The sequence below is a fragment of the Chiloscyllium plagiosum genome, unplaced genomic scaffold, assembly GCF_037043375.1.
Source record: "Chiloscyllium plagiosum isolate Xiang-an unplaced genomic scaffold, Cpla_swu_hap1 HiC_scaffold_10, whole genome shotgun sequence".
Classification (NCBI taxonomy): Eukaryota; Metazoa; Chordata; class Chondrichthyes; order Orectolobiformes; family Hemiscylliidae; genus Chiloscyllium; species Chiloscyllium plagiosum.
The window spans coordinates 93,410,941-93,422,964 of record NW_028270148.1 but is presented as its reverse complement, the minus strand read 5'-3'; the positions used below and the strand labels follow the sequence as shown (position 1 = coordinate 93,422,964).

Sequence of the window (12,024 nt, the reverse complement as noted above, 5' to 3'; positions counted from 1 at the left end):
CTTTTTGGGTGACATGATGGCACAGTGGTTAGCATTGCTCCCTCACAGCGCCACGGACCCGGGTTCGTTTCCCACTCTCGGCGACTGTCTGTGTGGAGTTTGCACTTTCTCCCTGTGTCTGTGTGGGTTACCTCTGGGTGCTCCTGTTTTCTCCCACAATCCAAAAGATGTGCAGATCAGGTGAATTGGCCATGCTAAACTGCCCATCATGTTAGGTGCATTAGTCAGGGTGAGTGGGTTAATCTTCAGAGGATCGGTATGGACTTGTTGGGCCAAAGGGTCTGTTTCCTATATGTAGGTAATCTAATAAAAAGAAAATTGTCCAGTGACCCCCTCCCTAGGATGGTCAACATACACCCACCCACTGAAGTCTAGTGATCTAATGGCAGTCCCTGGTGAAGTCCCTGCAACACTACTAGCAGCATCCATATGCAAGGTGACACTGCCAGCAATGCAGAGCTGCCAGTCTTTGATTGGCCAGCAGCTCTCAAAAGTTGAAATTCTGCTGCCACAATTTTAAATCCTGGGGAAGGCCTGATGCTGGCCAATTAAATGCCTGACAAGCAATTAGGTTGGTTAGGCCTTCCCCATTGAAGCAACATGCTTTACCCACAAGTTCTCCATGAAAGGAACATTAAATCCTGCCGAACGTTAGAATTAGTGAGGGCCTGGAAGTAGGCAAGCTTAATGATAGAGAGAAAATGGGCTATTTTCTGTCTTAGCTTGTAATTATCAGTATTTCAAAGTTTATTTTTTAATGTTAGCTATAGATGAAGAACTATCAATGGGAGGAAAGCTATAATGGATAAATTATAAATATATTTTAAATTAAATCTCTTTTGAATGTACAATTTAAATACTTGGAAAAACTTGTTTCTCTGTTCAGAATTAGTTGTGCTTATATCGTTCAGCTATGCCTAAACGACTTGCATAACCTATGATCTAATTACACTACTTCAACCTCCTCCACTCTACCCACATTCTGTTCATGATTGTACAGTTGTGTGCTAAACACTTGACCATAATCCAGAAAGAAAATATGCTTTATTTATGATGACAAACTTTGAACAAATGTGATTTGGCAGTGATCCATGGAATACTTCAATAAATATCACTGGAAAGAAAAGGCAGTAAAAGCCCATTTTCAGGAATGAGTTATATTCTAAGTGGTATAGTGGCACTACAGTGTAAAGTAATAGTTAAACCTAAAATCATCTCACGTTCAAGTTACTGATTTCTTTGCCAAAGCAGTTCTATCTTGTATTAGTCAGCTGCTGTCAAACTGGTTTTGCCTTGTAGTCTATCTGGATTAATCAATATAATCTGATTCTTCAGTTGTACAAAGCAATGGCCACACTCTTTCGGGATTACTGCATTCAGATTTGGGTATGACACCTCAGAAAGGATATACTTAGCCTTGGTTGGAGGACCATATATTCACCAGAATGATACCAGTTTTAAAGGGTTGGATTATGACAGCAGGTTGCATAAACTCAGTTTGTATTCCCTCAGATTTAGCAGATGTTTAAAATGATCAAACATTTTAATAGGATAGGTATGGAGAAACTGTTCCCTTTGCTCGGGTAGTCCTGAACATTATCTTAAAGTTCAAGCTAGGTAATGCAGAAGTGAAATCAGGAACAGTTTTTCGCACACAGTATAAGATTAAAGTTTACATTTGGTTTGAAAGGGAGAAGAGTGGATTTGAGACAAGTATTTTTAACTTAAATAAGGACAACTATGTGGGCATGAAAGCAGACAGAGCTGAAATGAACTGAATCCCTGTACTAAACTAAGGATAAATTAATAGAAAAGCAGTATTCAACCAATAGCTAAAAATCGGGAGGTATAAGGAGAAAGGAACTTAGTGAAATTACAATCACTAGGGAGATGTTATGAGCAAATTGAGGGAGCTGCAAGTTGACAAGTCTCTGGCTCCTGATGGACTTAATCCTCAGGTCTTAAGAGAGGTGACTAGTAAAATGGATGTTTTAATGTTAATTTTCCAAAGTTTGCTAGACTCTGAAAAGGTTCTACCAGATTGGAAAGTAGCGAAGAAAACTGCTCAAGAAAGAAGAGAAACAGGCAGAAGACAGGAAGCTATCAGTCAGTTAGTTTGATGTGTATCATGAGAAGGTTTTAGTATTGCTATTCAATAATTTTATACCTGGTACTCAGAAAACCAAAAGGTAATAGGGAAGGATCAGCATGGTTTGGTGAATGGAAATCATGTTTACTGGAATTCTTTGAAGGAACAATACATGCTGTGTATAATAAAAGCCTGCAGATGATTTCACAAGATATCATGTTAGTGGTTATCAGTGAAAATTAGGTGTGTGGGTAACAAATTAACATGGATACAAGATTGGCTGGCTGGCAGGCAAGAGCAAGTATGCATACGTATGTTGTTTCTGATTGGCCAGATGTGATGCACTGGGTCTGTGCTGGGGCCTCACCTTTTCACAATTTATCTCAATGACACAGTGTGGGGAGTGAAGACATCATAGTTAAATTTGCAAGGAACTCAAAGATAGGTATAAAAGGAAATATGTTGTCAAGAAGATATAAGGAGGTTGCAAACATGTATAGATGTATTGAGTGGAAAACAAATCCAGCATATGGAGTATTCTAGGGGAAAATGTAAATTTGTTCACCATGACAGGATAAATAAAAATGCAGAGCTTTATTTAAATGGAGAATGACTGCAGAATTCCAAGTTGCAGAAGGTTCTGGTTATCATAGTGCACAAAGCACAAAAGGGTAATATGGAGGCACAGCAAATAATTATGAAGTGAACATAAACAAAGGTGTTATGCTTTAATTACACGAAGCATTGGGGAGACCACATTTTGATATCTGTATGTAGGGTTCAGTCTGCTTATTGAGGAAGGATGTAAATGTGTTGCAGGCAGTTCAGAGAAGATTTTCTAGACTGTTACCTGGAATGAGAAAATTGTCTTATGAGAAGGATTGGATTGGCTGGGTTTGCAATAATCTTGTTGAAAAATGGTGCACACTCAAGAGTGTGAGTGGCCTGCTTATTCTCCTAATTCATTTGTTCATGCAATGGAAATTTTAAACATTTTCCTGGAAAAGTTGTGAGGATGTTAGAACAATTTAAATTTTCAAAACTGAGCTTAATAGATGTTCTTAGATAAATAATCACTAATCACAAAGAAAGGTAGAATTTGGATTTATATAGCATCTTTCACAATGTCAGGATACCCAAAGCACATTGCAGTCAATTAAGTAATTTAGAAGTATAGTCATTGTTTTAGCCAAGAAATTCAGCTGGCAATTTTGCACCACAGGATTTCCACAAACAGCCAGTTAAGTGCCTCACAGGCACTTAATTTGGATCAATCTGTTTTCCACAGTGTTAACTGAGTTATGAAGGTTCGTCTTTTAGCACAAAGGTGTCTTTTTCACTGTGTCATTACACATATATACACAGCTACAGCTGATTTGGCAAAAATATCAGCACTAATGCTGGGCCTACTTTGGGTGCAAAGGCAGTGTGGGGGTATAATAGAGAAAAACAGGAAATTTAGAGAGTCTCCTCACAATTAAAAAAGTAAAAATTTACTTAGGGAGAAAAAAGGAAAAGAACAAAGGTTGGTCTGTCCCCCAGTTTTGATGGTTTGCATTGCCCATAATAGGCTTTGTTTGTAAATATTTAATTGGCTACACAGGTGGTGGTTAAAAAAAATGACATATGTCAAAAACTGATCACAATTTACATGGATAAATAGTTTCACAGGTGCTTCAGTAGAAAATGCCCAAAATTACACCATTTAAGGTATTTTTCTCTGGGGATTTGAGAACATGAGGAGTAGCGCTCCTCAGGGCTCACACATATAAATAAGGACTGCTGCCACCCTGGGCACCACCCTCTACTCTATGATCACCATCATTCCTTTAAAGGGGCGGCACGGTGGCACAGTGGTTAGCACTGCTGCCTCACAGCGCCAGAGACCCGGGTTCAATTCCCGCCTCAGGGCGACTGTGTGGAGTTTGCACGTTCTCCCCATGTCTGCGTGGGTTTCCTCCGGGTGCTCCGGTTTCCTCCCACAGTCCAAAGATGTGCAGGTCAGGTGAATTGGCCATGCTAAATTGCCCGTAGTGTTAGGTAAGGGGTAAACGTAGGGGTATGGGTAGGGTTGCGCTTCGGTGGGGCAGTGTGGACTTGTTGGGCTGAAGAGCCTGTTTCCACACTGTAAGTAATCTAATCTAATCTAATTCCCTGACTCTGACCTAATACTTATCCAGTGTTGGCCTACCCACCACTGCATTAACTAATAGGTGAAAAGCTGCAACTAGACGACCATTTGTTGAAGGGATGTAGGATTGCAGGTTCATAGTTCTTTGAAATTGGCATTGCATGTAGACAGGGTGGTGAAGAAGGCATTTGGCAAACTTGCCTTCATTGGTCAAAGCATTGAGCAAACTTGCCTTCATTGGTCAAAGAGTTGGGATGTCATAGAGATGTACAGCATGGAAACAGACCCTTCGGTCCAACCCGTCCATGCCAACCAGATATCCCAACCCACTAGACCCACCTGCCAGCACCCGGCCCATATCCCTCCAACCCCTTCCTATTCATATACCCATCCAAATGCCTCTTAAATGTTGCAATTGTACCAGCCTCCACCACATCCTCTGGCAGCTCATTCCATACACGTACCACCCTCTGCGTGAAAAAGTTGCCCATTAAGTCTCTTTTATATCTTTCCCCTCTCACCCTAAACCTATGCCCTCTAGTTCTGGACTCCCCGATCCCAGGGAAAAGACTTTGTCTATTTATCCTATCCATGCCCCTCATAATTTTGTAAACCTCTATAAGGTCACGACACTCCAGGGAAAACTGCCCCAGCCTGTTCAGCCTTTCCCTATAGCTCAAATCCTCCAACCCTGGCAACATCCTTGTAAATCTTTTCTGAACCCTTTCAAGTTTCACAATAACTTTCCGATAGGAAGGAGACCCGAATTGCACGCAATATTCCAACAATGGCCTAACCAGTGTCCTGTACAGCCTCAACATGATCTTCCAACTCCTGTACTCAATACTCTGACCAATAAAGGAAAGCATACCTGTGACTCCACTTTCAAGGAGCTATGAGCCTCCACTCCAAGGTCTCTTTGTTCAGCAACACTCCCTTGGACCTTACCATTAAGTGTATAAGTCCTGCTAAGATTTCATGTACAAGTGAGGCCACTCGTATTGCATACAACTCTGGTCACCCTCCTATAGAAAAGATGTTGTTAAACTAGAAAGGGTGCAGAAAAAAATCACAAGGTTGTTGCCAGGACTGGAGCTTGTGAGTTATAAAGCGAGCCTGAATATGCTGGGGCTATTTTCCCTTAAGTATTGATTGCTGAGGGGTGACCTTATAGAGGTTGATAACCTCATGAAGGGCATGGATAAGGTAAATAGCCAAAGTATTTTTTCAAGGGTGGGGGAGGCCAAAACTAAAGGATGAGAGGGGAAAGATTTAAAAGGGGTAACGTTTTCACACAGAGGCTTGTGCACGTATTGAATGAGCTGCCAGAGGAAGTGGTAGGGTCAGGGACAATTACAGCATTTAAAAGACATTTGGACAGATACATGAATACAGAAGGTTTAGAGGAATATGGGCCAAATGTAGACAAATGGGAGTGATTCAGTTTGGGATATCTGGTCAGCATGGACCAGTTGGAATGTTTCCATGCTGTATGAGTGTATGATTCTGCTGATGTGAACTAGTGGCACACTAATGAAGCCGAGCCTGAGAAATGGAACAGGCCTCACTGAAAGGACATTCCTTGCCAGTTAGTACTGAACACAACTGAATGCTGGCTTGTCTTTGCAGCACATTTTATTTTTTTGTCATCAGTCATGATCGTGGTTGGACAAATTAATACAATGTTAAAGGGAAAAGCATACAAATCCCGGGCTTTCTCAGTAGAGACACTGGTATAACTTAAAACCCAGAGTGCTCTCAACAGAAGAAGGGGATTGTTAAACATTTCAAAAATATGAAACTTAAGTCTCACCCACTCACTTAAAAATTTCCATTTTTAGGAGAAGCGATTGGAGAAAGTGAGGCACGTCCAGTCATTTAAATGTGCCTCAAATTTAAGCAAAGGTTTGTTGTTAGTATCCAGGGCTCGAATGCCAGGAACTGCAGGAAGGTGAGAAGGACTGTATTCATTAGCTAACTGTCTTTACAGTCTTGCTTGTCGGGAGGGGGAGAAAAAAAGTGCTATTCTCAACCTCTCAAGCGCACCTACAATAGTTCCCTCCCCCAATTGATCATTGCTTTTTACTCACAATCCATCTGCAAAGTCCTATCTTAGCATGCCCCACCCACTCCCACCCCCAAATGACATGACCCGTATTTGTCAACAAGCATGTTCCGGAAGAAAGCCGATAAAAAATATCCACCGTCTGGAAATCAACAATGTTTCTATATTTCCTCCACTTGCTCTACAATTGATACTTTTTCAATTGTTGGTTAATGTGTATTTGTCTTAGTTTAATTGAGTCAGTTTTGGGGACTAAATTGAAAGTTTTATAATGGAAACGTAAAGATAAACGCTCTGCAATATAAGTGTTGCAGTAATACTTTCAATGGAACCAATTATTTTGAAACTGCATGTGGTACAGTTGCTGATCAAGGTCTAAATAAATTAAAGTTGTCAAGTTTTTTTTGTTGAAAGCTGCACTGCTGTAGAGGCTCGGTTTAAATTTCACAGTAATCTAATTTGCCTGCCACGTTTCCAATATTACAACAATGACCTCCCTGCAATTGTGCTTTCAGGGTAAAACATTTCAGAGTCTTGATATCGTGGAAGGTGCTAACTGTAGAGCCTTCTTACCGTTCGTCATTTTAACTACCAGGCAGACTGAACTTAAAAGCTCTGTAGGTAAAAGGTTTACTGTTTCAACGTTGTAAACTAAACAATGATAACAACAGGTTTGATTTAAAAATATAACGAACCAACTCGACATCTCTTAGCAAACAGAGAAGTCTGCAAGTTCAGTTTCATTTTCATTGTCATGATTCCCATATATAGTTTGCAAAATATTTCTATTTCCTGCATCAACAAGGACTTACTTTACTTTACTTAGACACAAGGTACACAGATCAGTATTTTGTTCATAACTTTCATCATTGCGATCGCCATTTTTGGCGGAAAATTTCGTAAAAGAATGATATTAATGACTGAGAAATTCAATCATTTTTGATAAACCAATCTTTATTTGGGATAGAGACTGTCGCTCTGGGCTTGTTTTTGTCCATTCCTTTTCAGGTGTTTATCAGAATCTGAAATGTGCAAGAAAGTACAGACCACACTTTTTCTTTAAAAAGTGGTTGTTTTGTTTTTACCTGACACGTTGAGTTGTCCTCCCAGGAACCAGGCGATCGAGCCTTTGCTAAAATCACAATCGTGAACCCGCTGAAAGAGCCGGTTCCACAAGAGTCTCTCCTTGGCCAGAGTCCCCCAGAAGGTTTCGGGATCTCTGATGGCGAAGTCCAACAGGTCGGCGTAAGATTTTACCCCAGGGAAAGAACTGGACTCCGGCAGGAATGAGCTGATGTTCGGGGCTGGGGAAGTAGCGTGAAACGTCCGGATCTTGTTCGGGTCCAAGCCCCGGGGAGAACCTTTCATCCCGGCTGCGGTCCTCTCGTTGACACTTGCAGAGGGTCGCGGGCAACGACTGAAGGCAATCCGGAGCAAGCGGCTACCCCCCATGATCGCTGCCATGTCCCGGTCTCTTGTTTACAGAGTTTAACCGGAACGCTCTCCGTTGAGAAGGAGGTAATGTGCAAGTCAGCGCTGGGCGAAGATCCCTGGGCAAGATTCCTTGCAAAGTGACGCTGCCTTCCACTCAGTCTGGATCAGAGTCCTGCCCAAAAGAGGAAGCTGTGCAGCACGAAGACAGTTCAGCTGAAAGAGGCCCCCTCGAGGTTAGGATCGCGAGAGATCTGCAAGACATGCTGCAGAAAGAAGCATGGGGTGAGGGAAGTTCAAATGTATGCATTATCCACACGCCTGAAGTCACAAGAGCAAGCTGACATCACAAAGCCACTTTGTTTCAGGGGAGGAGATGGCCCATTGATATTATCACTAATTATCAATCCACCGACCCAGGGAATGTGCTGGGGGCCATGAAACCAGTGCCCACTCTTGGGATAACCTATCTGGTTTACCAGTGTTCCTCAAGGAAGGAAATCTTCCTGTTATGGTCTACATGTGACTCCTGACCCACAGCAATGTGCCTGACTATCAACTGCCCTGTGAAATGGCTGAGCAAGCCACTCAGTCATATCAACTGCTCCGAAGTCTCAACAAAGAAATGAAACTGGACGGATCACCTGGCATCAACCTAGGAAGTGACAAACAGGATAGCACAAACAGTCCTGCAAAGGTCCACCTTACTAACATCTGGGGTGGCATCAGTTAGCTCAGTTCGCTGGTTTGCAATGTAGGAGAAAATGAGGACCACAGATGCTGGAGATCAGAGTCGAAAAGTGTGGCGCTGGAAAAGCACAACAGGTCAGGCAGCATCTGAGGAGGAGGAGAATTAATGTTTCAATATACAGTGATGCCAACACATGGGTTAAATTCCCGCACCAGCTGAGGTTACCATGAAGGATTCTACTTCTCAACCTCTGCCCTCTCCTGAGGCATGGTGATCCTCAGGCTAAACCACTACCAGTCATTTCTGTCTAATGAGAGAGCAACCCTCTGGTCTAGTAGGGCTATAGCATTAACTTTACCATTACCTTTTCACTAACATCTGGGGGCTAGTGCCAAACTGGGAGTGCTGTTTCACAGACTAGTCAAGCAACACCCTGACACAGTCATATTCTTGCAATTATACCTTACAGACAATGTCTCTGACACCACCATCACCATCCCTGGATATGTCCGGTCCCACCGGCAAGACAGACTCAGCAAAGATGGTGGCACAATTGTTTACAGTCAGAAAGGAGCTGGCCTAGGAGCTGTTAACATAGACTCTGGACGCAATGAAGTCTCATGGCATCAGATCAAACATGGGTAAGGAAACTTTCTACTGATTACACCATTCTACCTGCCACAGGTGTAGGATAGTATTGATAAGAGTGACCATCATGCAGTCCACCTGAGATGAAGTCCTGCGTTCAAATTGAGAATACTTTTCATTGTGTTATGTGGCACTACCAACATTTGGATAGATCTAGTAACTCAGGACTGGACATCAATGTGGTGCTGTGGCCCATCAACAGCAGAATCATACTCCAACACAACCTGCAACCTCACAGCCTGGCATTTCCCAAACTTTACCATTAACATCAAACCAGGGCATCAACCCTGGTTCAATGAAAAGCGCAGGAGATCATGCCAAGAGCAGCACTAGGCATGCCTACAGATGAGGCAAACAGGGCTACTTGCTTGCGAAAATGCACAAGCAGCAAGTAATAAATAGAGCTAAGTCAACAGATCAAGCGTAAGCTCTGCAATCCTGCCACATCTTGTCATGAATGGTAGTGAACAATTAAGCAACTCACTGGAGGAGGAGACTCCACAAATACCCTCATCTTTAATGATGGAAGAAGTCAACGCATCAGTATAAAGCCCCCATGTTAATCTCCGCGCCCACATCGATCTCCGCCCCCCCCCATGACCAACTCCGCGCCCACGACCAACTCCGCCCCCACGACTAACTCCGCCCCCACTTCCAGCTCCAGCCCTACACCAGGTCCTAGCTCCCAGTCCTGCCGTATTTTCACTATTCCTCCAGACCTCCCCCTCTCTAAGGATGAACGATTAGTCCTTAGCAGAGGCCTCACTTTCATCCCCCTACGCTCCCGATCAATGAGTTTGACACGCGGCTAGACATCGAGCATTTCTTCCGCCGCCTTCGCCTCCGTGCCTACTTCTGCAACCAGGATTCTTGCCCACCCTCTGACGACCCCTTCTCCCGCCTCCAACACACCCCATCCACCTGGACACCCCGTGCTGGCCTCTTACCTGCCCTCAATCTCATCATATCCAACTGCCGGCGCGACATTGACCACCTCAACCTGTCCATCCCTCTCTCCCACTCCAACCTCTCACCCTCACAACGCGCAGGCCTCCACTCCCTCCGCTCCAACCCCAACCTCACCATCAAACCAGCAGACAAGGGAGGCGCAGTGGTAGTTTGGCGCACCGATCTTTACACCGCTGAAGCAAGACCCAACTCGCGGAGACGTCCTCCTACTGCCCCCTTGACCATGACCCCACCTCCCACCACCAAACATCATCTCCCAGACCATCCATAACCTCATCACCTCAGGGGATCTCCCATCCACCGCCTCCAACCTCATAGTCCCACAACCCCGCACCGCCCGTTTCTACCTCCTGCCCAAAATGCACGAACCCGACTGCCCCGGCCGACCCATTGTCTCAGCTTGCTCCTGCACCACCGAACTCATCTCTGCATACCTTGACACTGTCCTGTCCCCCTTAGTCCAAGAACTCCCCACCTACGTTCGGGATACCACCCACGCCCTCCACCTCCTCCATGATTTTTGCTTCCCCGGCCCCCAATATCTTATCTTCAAGATGGACATCCAGTTCCTATACACTTCCATCCGCCATCACAAAGGCCTCCAAGTCCTCTGATTCTTCCTCTCCAGCCGACCCAACCAGTACCCTTCAACTGACACCTCCGACTGACTCAACTGGTCCTCACTCTCAACAACTTCTCCTTCCAATCCTCCCACTTCCTCCAAACCAAAGAAGTAGCCATGGGCACCCGCACGGGCCCCAGCTATGCCTGCCTCTTTGTCGGACATGTGGAACAGTCCATCTTCCACAGCTACACTGGCACCACCCCCACCTTTTCCTCCGCTACATTGATGATTGTATTTGCGCTACCTCGTGCTCCCACGAGAAGGTTGAACAGTTCATCCACTTTACTAACATCTTCCACCCCAACCTCAAATTTACCTGAACCGTCTCAGACTCCTCCCTCCCCTTCCTAGACCTCTCCATTTCTATCTCAGGCAACCGACTCAACACAGATATTTACTACAAACCGACCGACTCCCACAGCTACCTAAATTACACCTCCTCCCACCCTGCCCCCTGTAAAAACGCCATCCCATATTCCCAATTCCTTCGCCTCTGCCACATCTGCTCCCAGGAGGACCAATTCCACTACCGAACAGCCCAAATGGCCGACTTCTTCAAAGACCGCAATTTCCCCTCCGACGTAGTCGACGATGCTCTCCACCGCATCTCCTCCACTTCCCGCACCTCTGCTCTTGAATCCCACCCCTCCAATCACCACCAGGACAGAACCCCACTGGTCCTCACCTTCCACCCCACCAACCTCCGGATACATCGTGTCATCCTCCGTCATTTCCACCACCTCCAAACAGACCCTACCACCAGGGATATATTTCCTTCCCCACCCCTATCAGCATTCCGGAGAGACCACTCCCTCCGCGACTCCCTCGTCAGGTCCACACCCCCCACCAACCTAATCTCCACTCCCGGCACCTTCCCCCTGCAACCGCAAGAAGTCCAAAACTTGCGCCCACACCTCCCCCCTCACCTTCCTCCAAGGCCCCAATGGATCCTTCCATATCCGTTGCAAATTCACCTGCACCAGTACACACATCATTTACTGTATTTGCTGCACCCGATGTGGTCTCCTCTACATTGGGGAGACAGGCCACCTACTTGCGGAACGTTTCAAGGAACACCTCTGGGACACCTGCACCAAACAACCCAACTGTCCCATGGCTGAACACTTTAACTCCCCCTCTACTCCGCCAAGGATATGCAGGTCCTTGGCCTCCTCCATCGCCAGACCCTGGCCACACGACACCTGGAGAAAGAGCGCCTCATCTTCCGCCTAGGAACCCTCCAACCACACGGGATGAATGTAGATTTCTCCAGCTGCCTCATTTCCCCTCCCCCCACTTTTTCTCAGTCCCAACCCCCAGATTCAGCACCGCCCTCTTGACCTGCAATCTTCTTCCCGACCTCTCCGCCCCCACC

At 45.2% G+C, this 12,024-nt stretch overlaps 1 protein-coding gene across 3 annotated transcripts in view; it reads right to left on the bottom strand.

The window, feature by feature from the left end:
- Positions 1-7,945, bottom strand: part of acss1 (acyl-CoA synthetase short chain family member 1) — a 76,716-nt gene extending 68,771 nt beyond the window's left edge. Inside the window, exon 1 of one of the 3 annotated variants that reach the window (XM_087991563.1) lies at positions 7,371-7,945. In XM_087991563.1, the coding sequence (XP_087847689.1) occupies positions 7,371-7,749 (379 nt within the window). In that variant the 5' untranslated portion in view covers positions 7,750-7,945. The remainder of the gene's footprint in view (positions 1-7,370) is intronic. The other 2 variants (XM_087991562.1, XM_087991561.1) reach the window with 2 other exon arrangements.
- Between the last annotated feature and the right edge of the window lie 4,079 nt (positions 7,946-12,024).